Here is an 18855-nt window from a genome sequence, read left to right as displayed (position 1 = left end):
AAAGTGCTAGGTGGTAAATACTTCTTGTCCTTGCTGCCCACAGAGTCTTTTTTTTTTTTTTAACTACTCAGCTGAGCTGTTATAGCAAGAAAGCAGCCATAGACAATAAAGATGCTCCTCAGTCTGCAATGTGGTTATGTCTTGATGAATACATCATACATCGAAAATAGCTTAAGTCAAAAATGGATTTAATACACCTACCCCACCAAACATGATAGCTTAGCTTATTCTATCATAAACATACTCAGAACACTTAAACATTAGCCTACATTGGGCAAAATTATCTGACACGAAGCCTATGTTATAACAAAGTGTTAAATATCTCATATGGTTTATTGAACACTGTATTGAAAGTGAAAGACGAAGAGTTATACAGGTACTTACTATTAATATATTATACATAGCTGAAAGCACTATTTATTATAAAGTAAAAAACTGTAAGTTGAACTGTAGTAAGTTGTGAACACTTATTGAAATACACACATGTTTATTCATTTATGTTCACACAAATGGATAAGCATGTGTGTATTTCAATAAACATTTACTTATAGAAACTAGCAGTGAGCCAGATATGGACAATGGGCCACAGTTTGCAGACCCCTAATGTAAAGAATCATTAAATTATGAAACAAATTAGGCAGAAAAAATGTAATAGGAACTGGAGATATAAAAAAATTAGAATCTTGAAGTTTAAAATATGCTTATGAATATAAAAACACAGTCAAGAAGGCAACTGATAAATTATTTATTTTAAGCAAAGAAGAAAAGAGAGATAGTTAAAGTTCATTACTGTTTTCTTGAATGTAGATACAAGATTAAAATATTACATCCATTTAGGCTTTGTTAAAAAATAAAGAAAGAAAGAAATATAATTGTCCCAAGGTATTTCTGAGGGATTACTGCCAGTATTTCCTGTGGACACCAAACCCATAGATGCTCAAGTCTCTGACATAAAATGGCATAGTATTTACATATAACCTATGAGCATCCTACTGTATACTTTAAATCATCTCTAGATAACTTGTAACATCTCGTACAATGTAAGTGCTATGTCAATAGTTGTTATACTGTATTGTTTTGGAAAATAAGAAAAACTATGCACATGTTCAGTACAGATGTATTTTTTCAAATATTTTCAATTCATGTTTGGTTGAATCCACAGATGCGGAATCCACAGATACGGAGGTCTGTATCGTTAGGTAGATAGGTTTAAAACCTATTTATGAACAACAATTAGAAGAATAAGAATACATTGTATTGCTTCCAATCCAACAGAGGGGAATAAAGGTAGTCAATAGGACTATACACAAATATCCTTTTTTTACTTGGACACATGATAGCTTTGCCCATTTGAATTTAAATATTTAGGTAACTATAATACTTTAACGTAGTGGCCAAGTAAGTAGATTTAGTCAATGGGGGTGGAAGTGCCCTGTATCACTTCTAGATGGAAGCTTGAAGAGCCAGTGGGTATTTGGTATATTCTTTTTTATTTGCCTTTCTTAGGGAAGTGTGTTGAGATGGAACCTTCATCAGTTCGGGTTTCTGAAAAACTAAATAAGTCAACGCACAATTATCATGCAAATGGGTGAGAAATAACTTTGAATTTAAGCCATTGATAGTTTAAGCTATCTTATTTTAGTATCCCATACTTTTCCTGTTAGGATTTAAGCAGTCAAATTGAAAACATGAAAGGAGAAAACTAAAGGTCAAGAAGTAGGCTGGCAAATGGAAAACAATATAATAGTAAAGCTAAATATACCATAAATCACAAATAGATAAGTAGATTAAACTCATCCATTAAAAGAAAAATTTGTCAGATTAAAATAAAATTAATCATAGACCTCTTAAAACATGCTTTACAAGTGACAGATATACAGTGCATTAGTTCCAAAAAGCAGACACCGAGACAAAATTAGAAATGTAAGAAATGTATTGGAGAAATGTTTGTAAAGTAAAAGGGGGAAAGAGGGGAAGGAAGCCTGCAGCCTGTCATGCAGGTCTGACCCCAGTGAAAGGGAGAGAGAAGGTAGGATTGAAAAGGAAGAGTTTTAGACCATGGTGCAGTTCCAAGGCATTTTTGACACTCTAATCAGGAGTCCTTAAGTCAAAGTCTCTTGGTTGTGGAGTCCCATGTGTTCCAGAAATGGACCTGCATTAGTTCTCCTGTTATGCTCAGTTGCTACTTGAGTAGCCTGTGGGAATTGTGACTTCAGCAGGAACTGAGGCAGACCCAGAAGAACAGCAGCTGGGAAACTTGGTTGATTATGCTCCCTGAGCAGGAGATATGAGCCATGGATATTCATGTCTACAACAAATAGAAAATTAAATATGAGAAACTTCTATCAAGCAACACCTAAACAAAAGAAATTAGTATAAGAATATTAATATCGGACCAAATAGTTAAAAGCTAAAAGCATTTAAAAGAATAAGGAAAGAAACCCAATAGTGAGGGAACCTGTGTTAGCTTTGCACTGTCATGTTAGCTAAGCTGAAACTAGGCTTTCCAGAATTCCCATCCCTGTATGCTTCCAGATTAGGGCTGGCCTCAACAGAAATTTGCATGAAATTTGGAAGGCAGGAGTTAAGTAATAGCCATATTTGTGCTCTGCAGCTCAGCTGTTATAGCACCTGGGGCAGCAGCTGGTGCTATAACTGACTCTTGCTGGATCTCTTCCCAAGCTTCTGTGACTTCTGCACCAGTATGTGCAGCTCTGAGGCAAAGGGCTTCAGTTTCCGCTACAGGTGATTTATATCATCAAATGTGGAGGCCTGAAGGCAGTGAGACAGACAAAGTTAGAGTGTCCTCTGAGTTTTTATTATCTTCCCATAGCTTCTGATTTATTCTTGCTCTCCCCATTTCATGTCCATTTTCCTTCCTGTCAGCCCTGCTGCTTTCAGGTGCAGCCCCAGACAAGAAGCAGCACAGACGGTTTAGCCAGAGTCCACAGTTGCTTATGGTCCAACCCCTATAATAAATTCCTTCCTCAACGTCACTCAAAGTCTTCCTGATTTTCTGATCACACCCTAACTGGTAGGAAGAATTATCAAAGACAACTAGACCATAAAGAATAATAAGGAGAAGCTGCAAATCACAGTCATGGTGTAGGAGTTTAACATAGTTTTACTAGAAACTGACGTATCTCAAATAATACTGTGTAACAGAATTGTCATTACAAATTAGTTGGAAATTATGAATTATCCAATAAATGTTGCAGCAACAATCAGTTGTTCTTATGTAGGTGAGGGGGAATCAGATATAAACTCCTACTATATAGGAAAATAAATTTCGGGCCTGTTAAAATATCTACAAATGAAAACTAAAACTTTTAGAAGAAAAAAAATGTTTAAGTATGTTTATGAGTTTAAAGTAGGGGAGAATTTCTTAAATGAGACTTCATAAGCCAAAGCTGCTAAAGAAAAAGATTGATAAACATGACTACATTAAAATTAAAAATGAAAACCATATCTGTGTCTGTATTAGTCCATTCTCAGACTGCTACAAAGAACTACCTGAGACTAGGTAATCTATGAAGAAAAGAAGTTTAATTGACTCACAGTTCCTCTGGCTTAACAGGAAGCAGGACTGGAGGCCTCGGGAAATTTACACTTGTGGCAGAAAGCAAAGGGGAAGCAAGCACCTTCTCACAAGATGGCGGGGGGCGGGGGAGAGAGAGAGACAGAAGGGGGAAGTGCTACACATGTTTAAACACCAGATCTCTCGTGAGAACTCTATCATGTGACAGCACTAGGCGGGTGATGCTAAACCATCAGAAACCGCCCCATGATCCAATCACCTCCCACTAGACATTATATTCAACACATGGGGATTACAATTCCACATGAGATTTGGATGGAGACATAAAGCCAAACCATCTCAGTGTCCAAATATACCCTGAACCAAATGGAAAACAAAGAACAGACACGATTATAAAATTTGCAAAGGCTCTGAATTACACTTTTTAGTTTACATGAAATTAATTTATATTATTTTACATCTTTTAAAAATATAAATCAACAGTTATATTTGAAGAGTGGAGATTGCATCTCTATGTGACTAATTGCTTAAGTTTTTTCTAATTTCTAAACTGAACAAATTTTTATTTCATAAATACTTTTAAAAAACCTAGTATCCTACTGAATTTATGTTGAATATATGTTGTCATCCTTTTGAAAATGTGTTTATGGTTTTTATAAAACTATAAGTAAAAATATTTTTATACTTACCTCAAATAACTTCTGTAGCTTCTGAAGTATTCATTATGTGTAATTCAAATGAAGGATAATGCTTCAGACTCAGCCCTTTTGTTAAAAACAGTTAGTAGGGTATCATTGACAACCTGTGGGCACTGTTCCAAGCTGGAATTAAGTGCAAATAGAGAACTCTTGCAATAGTTCAGTACGTGTTCTGTGAACTCTGGGTTTAGAGTGGTGTTCTTAGGCTCAGGCCTGCTTGAGTTCACCTTTCGGCGACATTTTCTTTCCTCACGTTGCCCCTTAATTATTTGGTAAAGACAGTTTTCCCAGGCCAATAGTAAGGATTTCTTTAAATTAACTGGGAACAGTAGTGCTGGAAACATGGGGAGTTTAAGTTAATAGCACTGTTACATTCCCATTTCTAGTACCATATGGTTAAAATAAGCTGAAGGGAAAAGCAACATATGGCTTATTTCTTTCCCTAGAAATTTCTATTTAGTACTGACATACTTGGAAGCAGTTTGAAATAGAGAGTTAGTGTTTGAAGAGCCTGAAAGGAGTTGTTCTATTAAATTCCATTGACAATAAAAGTGGAAAAGGGATCTAGTCAAGTCCCCCCTACCACCACAATCGTCATAAGAATAAACATAGTGCCAGAGAAACTGGGTCATGAAGACAAGGGAATCCTTCAGAGTGGAGTGATTCCTAGTACCCCATGACATTGACAAAGGAAAAGGTAAGTGGAAAAAAAAAAAACATCAACACTGTTCCTAAACTCCCACTGTGCTTCGATTAGAATCTGAGTCAGGCTGAGGCAGGAGAATTCCTTGAACCTGGGAGGTGGAGGTTGCAGTGAGCCAAGATCGTGACATTGCACTCCAGCCTGGGCAACAAGAACGAAACTCTGACTCAAAAAAAAAAAAAAAAAAAGCAATGATTCAGTTAAGTGATTACAAGAATAAACCATGTTCTCCCCTATTCAGAATATGCTTTCCCTAGCTTTTATTTTGTTGCCTACATAATTATAGCACCTGTATGCTTTTGCTGCCAATCCAAGTTTTGGATTAGGATGAAGGTAAGGAAATTTGCTGTGTGTGTGTGTGTGTGTGTGTGTGCGCGCGCGTGTGCATATGTGCGTGTCTTCATTCATCTGACATTCATCTGACTGTCTCTAGAGACAGCTTTGTACAATAGAAACTAAGTAGGTTTTGGAAGCAGGTGGACCTAGGTCTAATCCTGTTTCTTCTACTTAGGTATTGTATCCTTGACAAGTTACTTAGTGAATTTGATTTCTTATCTGTAAAATAGAAAATGTAATACTTATCAGAGAGTAATTATAAGAAGTAAGGATTGCTTAAGTGTGTCAAGTATATGGCACATAATAAATAATCATCTTCTCTACTGAGTAGGGTAAGCTAATAATAAGCTGTCAAATTTTCAATATTCTTACAGGTCATTTAAGTCTTTTTGGAAATGCTAGTATCCGAAAGAAATGAAATGTGTCTACAATTAGATATCTAACCTCTTGAAAGAACATTTCTTAAAAAACAATTAACTATTTTGTTCACATTATACTTAAAGTTTATATTCATCATAATTAAACTTTATTGAAGCAATAAAATTGGTTTAAATGCTATTCATATGAATTTTTACTTGGACATATTTGCATATATGCACTTCACAAAGATCTTCTGAGTCTCTTGATATACTAAGCATATGCTTGACTGAAAATCTTGGCTGGGCACGGTGGCTCATTCCTATAATCCCAGAACTTTGGGAGGCCGAGGTGGGTGGATCATCTGAGGTTAGGAGTTTGAGACCAGCTTGGACAACATGGTAAAACTCCATCTACTAAAAATACAAAAATTAGCTGGGTGTGGTGGCAGGCACCTGTAATCCCAGCTACTAGAGAGGCTGAGGCAGGAGAATCAATTGAACCCGGGAGTCAGAGGTTTCAGTGAGCCAAGATTGCGCCATTGTACTCCAGCCTGGGTGAAAAGAGTGAAACTCCATTTAAAAAAAAAAATCTAGAATACAGCAAAAAATAGGTTCTGATCTTAACTTTCTGAAGATTTAATCTAAGATCCACATGTAATATAAGGTCTTCATCAACAGATCAAAGCTTTTGTATTAGATAAACCCACTTCTTTTATTTATTCAATGTATCCATCCATTCAATAAGAAATAATTTCAAGAGCCAACCAGATTTTGGCCTGGCACAGTGGCTCCCACCTATAATCCCAGCATTTTGGGGAGGCCAATGGCGGATCACCTGAGCTCTGGGGTTCAACACCAGCCTGGGCAACATAGTGAAACCCTGTCTCTACCAAAAAAAAAAATAGCTGGACATGGTGGTGGACACCTGCAGTCCTAGCTACTCAGGAGGCTGAGGCATGAGAATCATTTGAGCCCAGGAGACAGAGGTTGCAGTGAGTGGAGATCACACCACTGCACTCCAGCCTGGGTGACAGAGCAAGACCCTGTTAAAAAAAAATAAAGAGCCATCCAGATTTTAATTACTGACTATATTTGATCACTGGACAACTAGCTTAAAAGCCAGGGCTCTTCCATTGCCACAGGCTTGCATCACCCACCTGCCTTCCTCCACTGAAGCCTCTTCTGAATTACAAGTTCCTCCATGAGGAATGGTATGCTTCTTCTATACAAAACCAGCTAACTGTCCATTTCACCTCTTTATCTAATCACTTAACACTTTGGATCCTTGAAGTCACTCTTCATAGGCACACACTTTCTTGAACATATTAATAAGATGTACAATTACAGACATAACCCACAACCTACTCAGTATTTTCTGGGCATCTGTGTTATTTGTATTATTAGCACTGATATTTTTAGAAAAGAAAGAAACTATATTAACTTATTTTAAGACAAATAATGCTTTCACATGAAACTTGTTTACTTGCCTTTGTGATAATAAGTAACTCCTTAGCTGTATTTATCTGTGAAATATAACAGTAAGTTTGAGAAGATAGCATGGCTATTGACTGGACGTAGGAATTGTTATGCTAAAAGGCCCTTAAGGCAGCAAGAACAGTCAGAGAAGGCAGTTACAGAAAGAAGAGATTTAACTATGAGCACTGGGAGATGGGTGAGAAGAAGTTGAATGGGGATAATGGAATGAAGTGGAAGAAAGTTGTATAACACCTTCTCCAATGTCATGATCAACCCCCCTGAACTTAAGTAAAATTAAAATATTCAAAAGCAGTAAAAGTGAAATAAATTTTAGATGGCCACAAAAGAATGAAATAAAACTCACCTATAAGTTTTAATATAATGTAGCAGCCAAAAGCCTTGCTTCTGTCAGTTCCCTATTAACCAGTGGTTGCTGCTATACAGACAGGATTGAAGTATTGAAGTCTTAGTTGGTGGGCTTTCTTATGACATAAATTCCTTTTATTCTTTAAAGTTATAAAGATTAAAATAATGGGGCTAAAACATTCTGATGAATATTTGGAATACTAACATAGTAATAAGATGACACTAACTCTCTCCAAATGGCTAAACTGGCATCTTGCCAATGTCTTTATTGGTAATAACAGCAGTTCCAAAATATTTGTTGGAATTTCATCATTTCTAACTTAGAATTTATAGTTCATTAGTTCCAATGATGCAATGGTGGAGAATAATATGTTCACATTTCAGTTTGATAAATGCATATATGTTTGAATGATGGAAAGATATGGAGGTGGTTTAGGCTCTCAGACAAACCTACTCAACTTAACCTATCATGTCCCTGACTACAGAACAGACCTATATCAATGGTATGTGGAGCCTACCTCAAATATTGTCTTTTGTAACAACATCTCTTAGAAAGATGTTTCAGGGCAATGTTTTATCTATATATGTTAGTTCATTCTTATGCTATGCACACCACACACATATATATGCACACACAATTCACAGTCTAAGTTGGTGAATAGGATCATGTTCACCAGCTCTTATGGAGCAGAAGCATTTTTGGTCATAATTCCACAAAGTACTTCAAGGGAGTTCCCATTTTTGTTTTCTGATACAAAACCCAGTGATACAACACAATTTTCCTTGTGATTAGATTGTCTGTATTGCTTTGATGCTTTCTGATATAGTTTTGATATTTGCCCATCCAAATCTCATGTTGAAATGTAATCCCCAGTGTTGGAAATGAGCTCTGTGAGAGATGTATGGATCTTGGGGGTGGACCCACCATAAATGGCTTGGGCCAACCCCTTGGTGATAACTGAGCTCTCACTCTGAGTTCACATGTGATCTGGTCATTTAAAAGTGTGTGATACCTCTCCACCCAACCTCCTGTTTTCACCACATGTTGTGTAAGCTCCTGCTTCGCCTTCCACTATGACTGTAAGTTTCCTGAGGCCTCCCTGGAGGCAGATGCTTCCTGTAGAGCCACCAAAACTGTGAGCCAATTAAACCTCTTTTTAAAAAATATAAATTACCCAGTCTCAGGAATTTCTTTATATCAATGAAAGAATGGCCTAATATACTTTCTTTGTTGGACAGTTTTAATGATCTATTCAAACTGATGTTCTATCACATCTACCAGGTCTCAAGGGATGTCCTCTCTGTTGATCAGGGAGACCTTTGTGGTCCCTGGAGATGTCTTCCCAGTTGATGTCTTGCTCTTGTGAGGCAGCTTAATGTGGGAGTACCTCTCAAATAGCCTCTCTGGAAGAATGTTCTTTGCTAAGCTGTTCAGTTAAAATCCTTCTTTGGTTGGTTCTGAGCTCCAACAGTTCTCCATCTTCTCACCCCAAAGATTTATTGATTATCTTTCCGATCACTTTCCTCATGACATATTAATTATTATTTAGTAATTCTTGATTATAATAGGTTCTATTTTGCTTTCACTGTCCCATCACTTTCTAAAACTGTTCATGGAAGTGTAACATTCATACTAAAAGTAGACATATTAAAAACATATAATAGCTCAATGAATTTTCACAGAATGAATGCCCCTGTGTAACCAACACCCAGATCAAAAAGGAAAAGGTTACCAGCCCCCAATAGTCTCCCTGATTCCTAACAGCAGAGATTAGTTTTGCCCATTTTTATATTTTATATAAATGGAATCATACAGTATATATTATTTTGTGTGTCTAGCTAGCTTTTTTTTACACTGCTCATGTTTGTGAGATTCATCCTCATTGTCACAAGTAGTGGTAGATCTTTTGTTTTAATTGCTACAGGGTATGCTGTAGTGTGAATATACAACAATTTGTTCTCTCATTTTATTGTTAGGAGCATTTGAATAGTTACCAGTTTGGGGCTGTTAGGTGAGTACTGCCATGAACATTCTAGAACCTGCATTTGGTGTTCGTACATACACATTTCTGTTGAGTATATACCTAAAAAAGGAGTTGCTGAATTATAGGGTATACAGATGGTCAGCATTTATTACCATCAGTTTTGAAGTTGCTATAAAATTATGATGAACTACACAAAACTACTACATAAAACAGGGATTCTTGGGAAATGATGTGTTCACATTTTCAATTTAACACATGCCTATATATATTATGTGCCACATAGTAGCCTGTAATCTCAGCATTCTATAAATCTGTATTTCTTTTATAATTCTCTTGACTATCCTATGAGGTCGATAGCAAAGCCAGTGAGTAGCAGAACCAGAATTTGAATCCAAGCAGCCTGGTATTAAAGTCTGAGATTGATGTTTAAAATTATTTTCAGATGATACTAGCAAATATTTAATAAATGCCAGTTATCTTCATTTCACAACCCTTGGGCAGAGAAGGTGTTTGCTTGCAATGGGGGTTAGAGCTCTAGTGCCCATGTTATCCTCCTTGACTGTGAAACTCCTGCATGTTTCTCATTGGTGAGCTCTTCATATTTTCTTTCCTTGGATCCTTCACACTGGCCTAATATTTTCTCCTTCCACAAAAACTATCAGAGTTTCGGAGGAGGATCTCTCTTTTCCCTACCTGCTAAGAAACAGAACTGTTTCGTGGTTTCCATTGCACTTCCACAGCTTTGGAAAATTATTGTGCCAGTAGGACTGGGAGACATACACATGCTTCTTTCTCAAGCTAACATTCCCATCCTTGCCCTCCCCTGCCCCTTCTTCCCCGAGAGATACCCACAGTTGTTTTCCCTTCTGAAGGAAAGACAAGAAGCAGAGCCAATGTGGTGGTATGTACCTGTAGTGTCACCTATACAGGAAGTTGAGGGGGAAGAATTACTTGAGCCTAGTAGTCGACCAGCCTGGACAACATAGCAAGATTCCGTTTCATAAAAAAAGGAGTGGCATTTGTGATGCTTTTATTCATACTGCAACTTTGTTTAGAACTTACTATGGCCCAGAAAGCACTAAGCATTGTGATAGAAATAAAACAGAATGAACAATAACAAATGATCTTAAAAAGCATAATGTCTAAGAGAAGAAATGAGTAGGATTTCACTTTAAAAGTATGGTATATGAAGCATATGTAAAGAAGCAGTGAGATTAAAAAGTTTTAACATCTATCAAGGCATAAGCACTGACTAATAAGACTGCATGTGTGTGCAGCCAACAGCAGAGCTGTAGCCATGAGTAGCCTCTGCATACCAGCCCAGCATGTGCAAGGGATGACACTAGATAGAGGCTGTCGGCAGACCATCGAACACTCAAATGCCAAGTGACATGCCTTGGCTTTATGCTCTAGGCCCTGCAGAGCCACAGAGCAGTTCTGAGAATAGTTATGATACAATAGAGCTATGTTTGGGGCTTGTTTCTCAGCCTTTAACCTACTGGCAACCCAAAGCCACAGAATAAAGAGATTGTTCTTTTCTATTCTCTTGTAACTATTTCTCAGCAACCTATGGCCCACATATTGGCATATAATTTTTTTAATCACTAGAGCTTGATTAGATAAAGATCAGATCTGGTTAGCTGTGTTTAGACATTTCAAATATTGTATAGTTGTCATCCCCCAAGAAGCAGATAGCCAGCTGAGATTTCAACTTGTGTGTGCCAAAGCACAACTGAAATAAAAAGCTCACAAGGGGACGCACAATATGACTGGAATTTCTCTCTGCCAGCTGGCTTCTGTGACACTTGTGCTTCTTTTCATAATGTTTCCCATTTTGAAGGCTGCTGAGTAAGCCAAAGAAGCAAAGGTTACACTGGGTACTGGGCAAATCCCAGTGGAGTGAAATAAATGGAAGAATGTGGAAAGATGTGTCAAAGAGACACATCTTTTAGATTAATCTCCATAAGCATGTCCTCTTTAGCACTATTGCTTTTTATTGCATTTTTTCTTTTGAGAAAATGTCTGTTAATTTCTCTCATACGAACCGAGCACTGTTTCTTCTACCAAAGATAAGTTGACTAAAGTTATCAGCTTGCTTACAAACACAGGATTTAAAAATCTCTTGGCTCAGTTTTCAGGGAGGATGGCATAATGGGTGTTTTGTAGGCACTGATGTTAGACTGCATGTGTGTGATTTCTGGTTCCACTTGCTATGAGATCTTGGGAAGGTTCCTTTTCATCATTTTTCTCATCTGTAAAATGCAGTTAATATTAGCTACCTCATTTGGGGTACTGAGGGTTAAATGAGTTACAATTGATGTAGAAAAGAACCTGACATTTAGTAAGCACACAAAAAAAATGTGAGTTGCTTGTTGTTTCTCTTAATATTACTGTATTTGTTCTTTGGAGAAAGTGTCTGTTAATTTCTCTCATACGAACTGAGAACTGTTTCATCTAACAAGGATAAGTTGGCTAAAGTTATCCCCATTATTTGTCTAGATCTCTATTTCTTAATAGGAAGGAATACTCTTTTGTTTATAAAGTCTATCTATATACTACAAAATACTAAAGATATATGTATCTCTCCCGAATATAAATTACTAAAAAAAACAACCAAAACTTTTAGAAACCTATTAGAAATTCAAATATTTTTGCATATTTTTTTCTAAGATGACAGGTCTCCATTAAGCTCTCCTTCTATTTTTCTGAACAAGCTAGGCTACTCCATATGAAAACAAGTAATACTTCTCTAATCATAAAAAAGATATCTAAAATATCATTAAAATACCTGCTTGCTTATCAATAAAAATGTTTAATCAAGAATATTGATTATTCTTAAAACAGTAAGTGTGAGGGTGTTATGGTTGGCTGAACATGTAACTCTTTCCCCTGAGTACTCTTCAAGCAACACTTGCAAAGGTATGCTTTGCAGAGAGAGCAGACATCTAAAAGGCAGCTGCACTGGTTGGAGATGCGCTTTACAAATGGTCATAAATACTGGATTTAAAAGGGAATGGAGCTCAGATGCTAAGAAAGAGAGAAAAGCATCAGCCAGAAATCATGTGATTTGGATTACACTGTTAATTTTTGGAGTGGCTTTCTGTTTGATTATAACACAGTGCCCTTGCTTTCTGCCTTACGTTGATCATCTTTAAAATTGAAATGATTTCAGTTTTCTTTATAGTGACCCTAAGATATTGAAAAAGATTAAAATAAAATAAAACTGTGAAATGCTTTGGAAAATTATTGTGTACCACAAAGCAATCTAAGATTGATACTGAAGAACGTATCATGCACAACGACAGATGGCAGTCTTTGTTAGTTTCAATAAGATCTGCATGACCAGCTGATTGTTGTGTTATTTTATAAGGAAGTAGGTCAGCAGGAAGCACCAAGCTGGGAAAAAAAAAAAAAAAAACCACTAGTATGTGAGTGATTATCAAGTCTTTGAATTATTCATTTTCATCATTGATTATATAATTGAGTAATATGGATACAAAATTCCAAAGTGCCCTCCAGAATTCATGGTGTCAAGTCAACAAGCAAGTCTCTCTGGCTTGAAAAGATCCTTTTGATATATACAAAGTGTCTGGTTTTAAAGAAAAACCCAAATAGCAGTGCCTGTGAAGCTTTTCCCAACTTCTCACCTAAATTTGTTTAAAGTTAAAGAAAAAGATGAAAATACAATGAAAGGAAACTAAGAGTGCCAGCCAAACCTACACCAGGATTTGAGAGCAATCTCCAGGAATATCAAACAATTGGACAGAAAGAGGAAAATGCCAGGAGTTTTAGTTTTATGTGTACTATTACTTTCCAGCTGGACAGAAAGTCAGGAATTGAGGATTAGGAAGAAGACTTCATCATAAGCCGTAGAACTGTCAATTAGAACATATGGTATTAATTAGGCTAAGAGCTGGCATATTAGTCTAACAGTTCTCCCAATGGAAAAATGGTGGTGCTAAGACGTGCTGACATACAATATTAAAAATATGGTTATGTAAATATGAATAGAAACAGAAGAATCAAAACTACAATCAACTGAAAATGATACAACTGAAAAGAAAAGGGAAAAGGAACACAATTCTCAACTCCTACATTAAAAACACACCTGTTAAAGTTGCTTTAACTACTTTAGAAGATGTTCATCATCTTTTATAGGATGCAAGAAAGTGTTTTCTCTATGAAATAGGGGCAGAAATTTATAAAAAGAATAAAGAAATGAAAGTGAGATAAGAGTAAAAGTGACATGAGTGATTTAAAAAAAGATCTACGAGTACATTAAAAATGTATTTGTAAAACTCAAAAATTCCACTCATAGATGAGAACCCCTAGAGATACTCTTGCTTAAGTGCACCAGGAGTTATACATGTGTGTTTACAGTATAGCAATTTATAATAGCAAAAGTCCTATAACAACCCCAGTGTTCCTCAGTAAAGTAGTAGATAAATAAGTACTTTTTTGAACAGTTAAAATATTCAATAGTTGAATTAAATTCACAACAAAAGCAATATGTTCTAGAATTTGCACTATGGAAAATCAAATCAGAAATTTTAAGGACATGCCTGAGTAGTTTCCCCAGAAAGCAGAGTAAAATTAAACAGATGGAAATCCTCAGAAAGAAGATGGTAGTCATGGAAGATGAAGAACCAAAGCTTAATCTAAGAGTTACAGATAATCTCAAGAAAAAGAAACACAAGCAATTTGAATAGATTGGGTAATGAAAAATGTCACAGATGGAAAAAAAATCCACAAAACTTTACATGAATAACACCATTAAAGGACTTGATAAGTAAAATAAAAAATGTTCATCATATTAAGGGCAGAAATCAATGGGAAATAAATAAAATACAACTACACTGAGTTATGTTATGATAAAAAAATGAAGTTAATTTTTTTTAAATTTTTTATTTCCATAGGTTATTGGAATAGATGGTGTTTCATTATATAAGTAAGTTCTCTACTGGTGATTTGTGAAATTTTGGTGCACCCATCACCCTAGCAGTATACATTGTATCCAATGCATAGTCTTTTATCCCTCGCTCCCTTCTAACCCTTTCCCCCTGAGTCTCCAGTCTATTGTATCATTCTTATGCCCTTGCATCCTCATACCTTAGCTCCCACTTACAAGTAAGAACATATGATTTTGGTTTTCCATTTCTGAGTCGCTTCACTTAGAATAATACTCTCCAGGCTGAGGGTGGTGCCTCATGCCTGTAATCCCAGGACTTTGAGAGTCCAAGGTGGGTGGATTACCTGAGGTCAGGAGTTCTAGACCAGTCTGGCCAACATGGGGAAACCCTGTCTCTATTAAAAATACAAAAAAAAATAGCTGGGTGTGGTGGTGTGCACCTGTAATCCCAGCTACTTGGGAGGCTGAGGCAGGAGAATTGCTTCAGCCAGGGAGGTGGAGGTTGCAGTGAGTTGAGATTGCACCCCTGTACTCCAGCCTGGGTGACAGAGCAAGACTCCATCTCAAAAAGTAAAAAAATAAATAATACTCTCCAATCTCAACTAGGTTGCTGTGAATGCCATCATTCCTTTTTATTGTTGAGTTAGTATTCCATCATGTATATAAAACACAGTTTATTCACTCATGAACTGATGGGTATTTGGGTTGGTTCCACAGTTTTGCAACTGTGAATTGTGCTGCTATAAACATGCATGTGCAAGTATCTTCCTTGTGTAATAACTTCTTTTCCTCTGGGTAGATACACAGCAGATTTCTGGATTAAATGGTAGATCTACTTTTAGTTACTTAAGGAATCTCCTCACTATTTTCCATAGTGGTTGTAGTAGTTTACATTCCTATCAGTGTAGAAGTGCTCCTTGTTCACCACATCCACATCAACATCTATTGCTTTTTGATTTTTTGATTGTGGCCATCCTTGCACGAGTAAGGTGCTATCGCATTGTGGTTTTGATTTGCATTTCCCTGATAATTAGTGATGTTGAGCACTTTTTCCTATGTTTTTTGGCCATTTATATATCTTCTTTTGAGAACTGTCTATTCATGTCCTTACCCCACTTTTTGATAATATTGTTTGTTTTTTTCTTGGTGATTTGTTTGAATTTGTTATAGATTCTGGATATGAGTCTTTCGTCAGATGTATAGATTGTGAATATTTTCTCCCACTTTGTGGGTTGTCTATTTACTCTGCCAACTGCTCCTTTTGCTGTGCAAAAGCTTTTTAGTTTAATTCAGTCCCAGCTATTTATCTTTGTTTTTGTTGCATTTGCTTTTGGATTGTTGGTCATAAAATCCTTGCCTATGCCAATGTCTAGAAGGGTTTTTCCAATGTTATCTTCTAAAAATTTTAGAGTTTCACATCCTATATTTATGCCCTTAATCCATCTCGAATTGATTTTTGTATAAAGTGAGAGATGAGGATCCAGTTTCATTCTCTTATAGGTAGCTTGCCAATTATCCCAGTACCATTTGTTGAAAAGGGTGTTCTTTCCCTATTTTATGTTTTGTTTGATTTGTCAAAGATCAGTTGGCTATAAGAAGTTGGTTTTATTTCTGGGTTCTCTATTCTGTTCCATTGGTCTATGTGCCTATTTTAATACCAGAACCATGCTGTTTTGTTGACTATAGCCTTATAGTATAGTTTGAAATCAGGAAATGTGATGCCTCCAGATTTATTCTTTTTGCTTAGTCTTGCTTTGGCTATGCAGGCTCATTTTTGGTTCCATATGAATTTTAAAATTGTTTTTTCTAGTTCTGTGAAGAATGATGGGGTATTTTGATGGGAATTTCATTAAATGTCTAAATTACTTTTGGAGTATGATCATTTTCACAATATCATTTCTAACCATCCATAAGGATGAGATGTATTTCCATTTGTTTGTGTCATTTATTATTTCTTTTAGCAGTGTTTTGTAGTTTTCCTTGTAGAGGTCTTTCGCCTCCTTGATTAGGTATATTCCTAAGTATGTTTGCAGCTATTGTAAAAGGGATTGAGTTCTTGTTTTATAAATTTGGGAGCTCCAGTGTTAGGTGCATAATATATTTAGGATTGTGATATTTTCCTATTAGACAAGTCGTTTTGTCATTATATAATGCCTCTTTTTGTCTTTTTAACTGCTGTTACTTTAAAATTTGTTTCATCTGATACAAGAATAGCTACTCCTGCTCGTGTTCCTATCCATTTGTATGAAATGTCTCTTTCCACCCCTTTACCTTAAGTTTATGTGAGTCCTTATGTGTTAAGTGAGTCTCTTGAAGACAGCAGATAGATGGTTGGTGAACTATTATTCATTATGCAATTCTGTATTTTTTAAGCAGAGTTTTTAGGCCATTTATATTCAAAGTTAGTATTGAGATGTGAGGCACCATTCCATTCCTTTTGCTAATTGTTGCCTCTATGCCTTGGTTTTTTGTTTTGATTTTTTATTCTATTTTTTCATAGGTCCTGCAAGAGTTATGCTTTAAAGAGGTTCTGTTTTGATGTGTTTCCAGGATTTGGTTCAAGATTTAGTGCTCCTTTTAGCAGCTCTTACAGTGCTGGCTTGGTAGTGGCAAATTCTCTCAGCATTTGTTTGTCTGAAAAAGACTGTATCTTTTGTTCATTTATGAAGCTGAGTTTCACTGGATATAAAATTCTTAGCTGATAATTGTTTTGTTTAAGGAGGTTGAAGATAGAGCCCCAATTCCTGCTAGCTTGTAAGGTTTCTGCTGAGAAATCTTCTGTTAATCTGACAGGCTTTCCTTTATAGGTTACTTGGTGCTTTTGCCTTACAGCTCTTAAGATTCTTTCTTTCATCTTAACTTAGATAACCTGATAACAATGTGCCTAGATGATGATCTTTTCATGATGAATTTCCCAGGTCTTGTTTGAGCTTCTTGTATTTGGATGTCTAGGTCTCTAGCAAGGCCAGAGAAGTTTTCCTCGATTATCCCCCCAAATAGATTTTCCAGACTTTTAGATTTCTCTTCTTCCTTAGGAATGCCAATCATTCTTAGGTTTGGTCATTTAATATATCCCAGACTTCTTGGAGGGTTTGTTCATGTTTTCTTATTCTTTTTTCTTTGTCTTTGTTGGATTGGGTTATTTTGAAAGCCTTTTCTTTGAGCTCTCAAGTTCTTTCTTCTGCTTGTTCGATTCTATTGCTGAGACTTTCCAGAACATTTGCACTTCAGTGTGTCCATTGTTTCCCAAGTTTTTATTGTTTTTTATTTATTTATTTATTTATTTTTGAGACGGAGTTTTGCTCCCGTTACCCAGGCTGGAGTGCAATGGCGCGATCTCGGCTCACCGCAACCTCCGCCTCCTGGGTTCAGGCAATTCTCCTGCCTCAGCCTCCCGAGTAGCTGGGATTACAGGCATGTGCCACCATGCCCAGCTAATTTTTTCTATTTTTAGTAGAGACGGGGTTTCACCATGTTGACCAGGATGGTCTCGATCTCTTGACCTGGTGATCCACCCACCTCGGCCTCCCAAAGTGCTGGGATTACAGGCTTGAGCCCCCGTGCCCAGCCGATTGTTTTTCATTTATGCTATTTTATTAAAAATTTCTCTCACTTCTTGTATCATTTTTTAAATTTCCTTAAATCTGGCTTTGCCTTTCTTTAGTGCCTCCTTGATTAGCTTAATAACTGACTTTCTGAATTCTTTTTCAGGTAAATCAGGAATTTCTTCTTGGTTTGGATCCATTGCTGGTGAGCCACTGTAATTTTGGGAGGTGTTAAGGAACCTTGTCTATCATATTACCAGAGTTGGTTTTCTGGTTTCTTCTCATTTGGGTAACCTCTGTCAGAGGGAAGGTCTAGGGCTCAAGGCTGTTTTTCAGATTCTTTTGTCCAAGGGCTGTTCCCTTGATGTAGAGCTTTTCCCCTTTTCCTTTGGATGTGGCTTCCTGAGAGCTGAGCTGTAGTGATTGTTACCTCACTTCTGGATCTAGCCACCCAACAGGTCTACCAGGCTCTGGACTGGTACTAGGGGTTGTCTGCACAGAGTCTTGTGATGTGAACCATCTTTGGGTCTCTCCGCTGTGGATACCAGGACAGTATTTGGGATGTCTCCAGGGTTCTTCAGGAGCAATCTGCTTCCTTTAGAGGGTCTGTGGATTCTCTTCGGCTTTCCTGATTTATTCCTGCAGTTGTTCTGGAGCAGAAGTTCATGATGTGAGACTCCACATGCTGCTCTGTCCATCTGAGTAAGAGCTGCAATCTAGTCTTGCCTCTTGTCTGTCATGATCCTCCTTCTTCTCTTGAAGTTAATTATTTTTTTAAAAAACTTATTTTATGCATTTAGGAAAGAAAAAAGTTAATAATTTCTAATAAAATTGAAACACATGCTATTTATAATACTTTATTCTCCTCAAACAAAATTATAGAAAACAACACAGCAACATGTTTTAGGGGAAAAATTGTGAGGGTAAAAGTTTGAAGAAT

At 36.6% G+C, this 18855-nt stretch overlaps 1 protein-coding gene across 1 annotated transcript in view; it reads right to left on the bottom strand.

The window, feature by feature from the left end:
• Positions 1-853: 853 nt before the first annotated feature.
• The window catches only part of LOC144582162 (uncharacterized), a 31454-nt gene continuing 13452 nt past the window's right edge, over positions 854-18855 (bottom strand). Inside the window, exon 2 of the mRNA XM_078369512.1 lies at positions 854-2308. Coding sequence (XP_078225638.1) covers positions 2103-2308 — 206 coding nt within the window. The 3' untranslated portion in view covers positions 854-2102. The remainder of the gene's footprint in view (positions 2309-18855) is intronic.

Source organism: Callithrix jacchus, chromosome 4, assembly GCF_049354715.1.
Source record: "Callithrix jacchus isolate 240 chromosome 4, calJac240_pri, whole genome shotgun sequence".
Lineage (NCBI taxonomy): Eukaryota > Metazoa > Chordata > Mammalia > Primates > Cebidae > Callithrix > Callithrix jacchus.
This window is presented reverse-complemented; position numbering and strand designations above follow the sequence as displayed.